The sequence below is a fragment of the Sinocyclocheilus anshuiensis genome, unplaced genomic scaffold (assembly GCF_001515605.1).
Source record: "Sinocyclocheilus anshuiensis isolate Anshui unplaced genomic scaffold, SAMN03320099.WGS_v1.1 scaffold2917, whole genome shotgun sequence".
Classification (NCBI taxonomy): Eukaryota; Metazoa; Chordata; class Actinopteri; order Cypriniformes; family Cyprinidae; genus Sinocyclocheilus; species Sinocyclocheilus anshuiensis.
The window spans coordinates 118,892-122,857 of NW_015539844.1; the positions used below are offsets into that span (position 1 = coordinate 118,892).

A 3,966-nucleotide genomic window follows, 5' to 3' on the forward strand; every position below is an offset into this window, starting at 1 on the left:
AAATTTTTAATAATAACAATAATAATGAATATAGAATTTAATTTATAATTTAATAAATATATTAAAATGTTAAATATAATTATTAATTATAATAAATTTTCTGTTTATATATATATATATTCAATAGAATTGTATTCAGAATTATTTTTGCATAAATGTAATAGACGTTTGGAGGTTAAATGTGTTGAAATGTCAAGAATAAACTAGAAACATCCCTAATGTTTTTTTTAAATAATTTATATTTTATAATGTCATATATACTTTAGTATATTTTATTATTCACATATAATTTACATTTTATAATATCTTCTTATCTATTTGTTCATTAGATTCTCTCAAACCAGGCAGTTCCTTCATATTTCCACTGGGCTGTTTACAAACACGAGAGGTGTTTGTAAACCCGTTTATGCAAATTAGGCTCGTTGGGGGCAAATTCAATAAGATTATAATTAACCAGAACAAGAGCGTTTACCTGTGACACAATGGTGTTGTGTTGACTGAGCGGTTTCTTGGGAGTGTTTGCAGTGACTCACCGAACAGGTCGTCTCGGGCCAGAGCGTAGAGCACGCGGGACGCTCCGATCAGGTTACTCATGGCAGCCGACAGCGTGGAGGAGTAAACACCGATCGTCACGAACGGATGCCAAACGTTAATGTCTGTGAGGAAACCGTAATCCTGCTGCAGGAGGATCCTGAGAGAAAACAGAGAAAACACCATCACTCTTTATTTATGTATTTATGTGTGAGTATGTGAGTGTGAGTGTGAGTGTGTGTGTGTGTGTGTGAGTGTGTGAGTGTGAGTGTGAGTGTGAGTGTGAGTGTGAGTGTGAGTGTGAGTGTGAGTGTGAGTGTGAGTGTGAGTGTGAGTGTGAGTGTGAGTGTGAGTGTGAGTGTGAGTGTGAGTGTGAGTGTGAGTGTGAGTGTGAGTGTGAGTGTGAGTGTGAGTGTGAGTGTGAGTGTGAGTGTGAGTGTGAGTGTGAGTGTGAGTGTGAGTGTGAGTGTGAGTGTGAGTGTGAGTGTGAGTGTGAGTGTGAGTGTGAGTGTGAGTGTGAGTGTGAGTGTGAGTGTGAGTGTGAGTGTGAGTGTGAGTGTGAGTGTGAGTGTGAGTGTGAGTGTGAGTGTGAGTGTGAGTGTGAGTGTGAGTGTGAGTGTGAGTGTGAGTGTGAGTGTGAGTGTGAGTGTGAGTGTGAGTGTGAGTGTGAGTGTGAGTGTGAGTGTGAGTGTGAGTGTGAGTGTGAGTGTGAGTGTGAGTGTGAGTGTGAGTGTGAGTGTGAGTGTGAGTGTGAGTGTGAGTGTGAGTGTGAGTGTGAGTGTGAGTGTGAGTGTGAGTGTGAGTGTGAGTGTGAGTGTGAGTGTGAGTGTGAGTGTGAGTGTGAGTGTGAGTGTGAGTGTGAGTGTGAGTGTGAGTGTGAGTGTGAGTGTGAGTGTGAGTGTGAGTGTGAGTGTGAGTGTGAGTGTGAGTGTGAGTGTGAGTGTGAGTGTGAGTGTGAGTGTGAGTGTGAGTGTGAGTGTGAGTGTGAGTGTGAGTGTGAGTGTGAGTGTGAGTGTGAGTGTGAGTGTGAGTGTGAGTGTGAGTGTGAGTGTGAGTGTGAGTGTGAGTGTGAGTGTGTGTGTGTGTGTGTGTGAGAGTGTGAGTGTGAGTGTGTGTGTGTGTGAGCGTGTTACTTAGTGTATACTTAGTATACTTAATATACAACATGTGCAGAGCAGTGGCAGCACAAGCTGCCTGTCAAATATAAAACAGATTTTCTTTTTAATTACTAACAAAATGAGCATAACTTAAAGGAGACAAAAATATTGACATAACATGCACTTAATACATTTGTTTAATAATTTAATAATTCATTTGATTCATTTTATTAATTAAATTATTATTATTATTTTAATAATAAATTAAAATAATACATAATTTAATCTATTTATCTGCTAAATGAACTAAAACATGCTATAAACAAGAAATAAAATAAAAAAATGTGTTACTTGAGATTTAAGTGAAATATGATTAAAATATATAAAAAATGTAACTTTCAGCTATTTCAACATTTCATTTTCATTTACAGTAGATTAACTTCGTGTACTAAAATAGCTAAAACTGAAATAAAAATGAATAAAAATATATGTAAAAAAAAAAAGAACACAAACTTACTAAAACAGAAAATATGAAAAAAAACAATTATTCAAAATATTGAGAAAAACTATAATAGTATCTCAATGATACTACACTGCAGTGCTGTTATTGTTTAAAAAAAAAACATTAAAAAATGTTTTCGGTATTTAAAATTAAATATAAATATTAAATTAAAAACTTTTAAATTAAAACTCTGAGATGTTGCCTTGGCAACTAACTGAAATAAGTTTAAATAAGTACTAAAATGGCTAAAACTACAACTAGATTTAAATGCATGGAAATATCTTAATGTATTTAAATAAGATAAAATATTTAAATAAATGAACTTTTAAAACATGCTAAAACATGTAAACAAAAAAACTTTTTTGTTACTTAAACGTTAAGTGAAATATGATTAAAATATATAAAACATTTAACTTTCAGCTATTTCAACATCTCATTTTCATCTAGTTTAACTTCATGTACTAAAATAACTAAAACTGAAATAAAAATGAATGAAAATACATGATAAAAAAATACAAAACCACACAAGAAACTTACTAACAGAAAATATGAAAATAAAAATTAATTCGAAATAAATTAATTAATAAAAATTATAATAGCATCTCAATGATATTACACTGCAGTGCTGTTATTGTTAAAAAACATAAAACAATTTTTTCGTAATTTAAAATGATTATAAATATTAAATGAAAAACTTAAAGTTATTTTAGTTAGTTGCCAAGGCAACATCTCTAATGACTGAAACTAAAACAATTTATAGTGTATATACAACAATTTAAATGCATGGAAATATCTTAAAAATTAATTTAAATAAGATAAAAATATTTAAATAAGTTTACTTTTAAAACATGCTAAAACATTAGAAACTGTTTCAGTGCTGATATTGTTAACAAAATCAACTAAAAACGGTTGCACTAATTGAAAAAAGCTAAGATAAAATAAAATAAAATAAAATAAAATATAAATATTAGACGAAAAACTGAGATGAAAATTAGAAATAAGTACTAAGATAAAGTTTAAGTACTAAAATTGCTATTAAGTACTAAAATATCTAAAAACATTTATAATAAAAAATAATAATGACAAAAACACAAAAAACTAAGATTAAAACAAACCAAAAATATAAAAATACAGTAATTCAAAATTAAAAAAATACTGAAAGAGTATATAAATAATAATAAAATAACACTGATCTGTTTAGACTATAAACTGCATGACTTTAAAATCTTTAAACTTTATCAATCGGCTTTCTCATGTTAACTTCAAAGTTTGTCCGAACAAACTATTTTTATTTATTTTTTATTGAATTGCAATTAAAATCATCCCACAAATGCTGTCACAGAGCTTATAGTTCCTCCAAAACAAGCATCATTTGCTCATGTATGACGTTCTTTCTTCTGTGCAACACAATAGAAGCTGGGCTGAGTTTAAGTAAACATTGAGTTTAATTGCATTGACACATTTTTCAAAAGATCTCCTTTTGTGTCGTACTGTGTAGCTTCGAATGATGTGATGGAGCGTAAATTATGAAATTAAATAAATCACATAATAAAAACCAGAATCAAATGACAGGTTGCTCATTTCTCTTGAAACTCTTCTCACGCGTTCGTTCAGCTCCAGCGCTTTTAATAGCATCACCGCAGCTCTATTAAGTATTATACAGACTAACTTCAGATCTGAACACACAACTATTCCATCTCTCTGTCTCTCTCTCACACACACACACTCACTCTCTCTCTCACACACACACACTCACACACTCACACACTCACTCACTCTCTCTCTCTCTCACACACTCACACACACACACACACACTCTCACTCTCTCTCAACACT

The 3,966-nt window shown here is 31.9% G+C and overlaps 1 protein-coding gene across 1 annotated transcript in view; it reads right to left on the bottom strand.

Moving 5' to 3' along the window:
* LOC107684521 (solute carrier family 12 member 9-like) overlaps window positions 1–3,966 on the bottom strand; it is a 44,254-nt gene that overhangs the window by 15,628 nt on the left and 24,660 nt on the right. Inside the window, exon 7 of the mRNA XM_016480791.1 lies at window positions 534–691. Within this exon, the coding sequence (XP_016336277.1) occupies window positions 534–691 (158 nt within the window). The remainder of the gene's footprint in view (window positions 1–533; window positions 692–3,966) is intronic.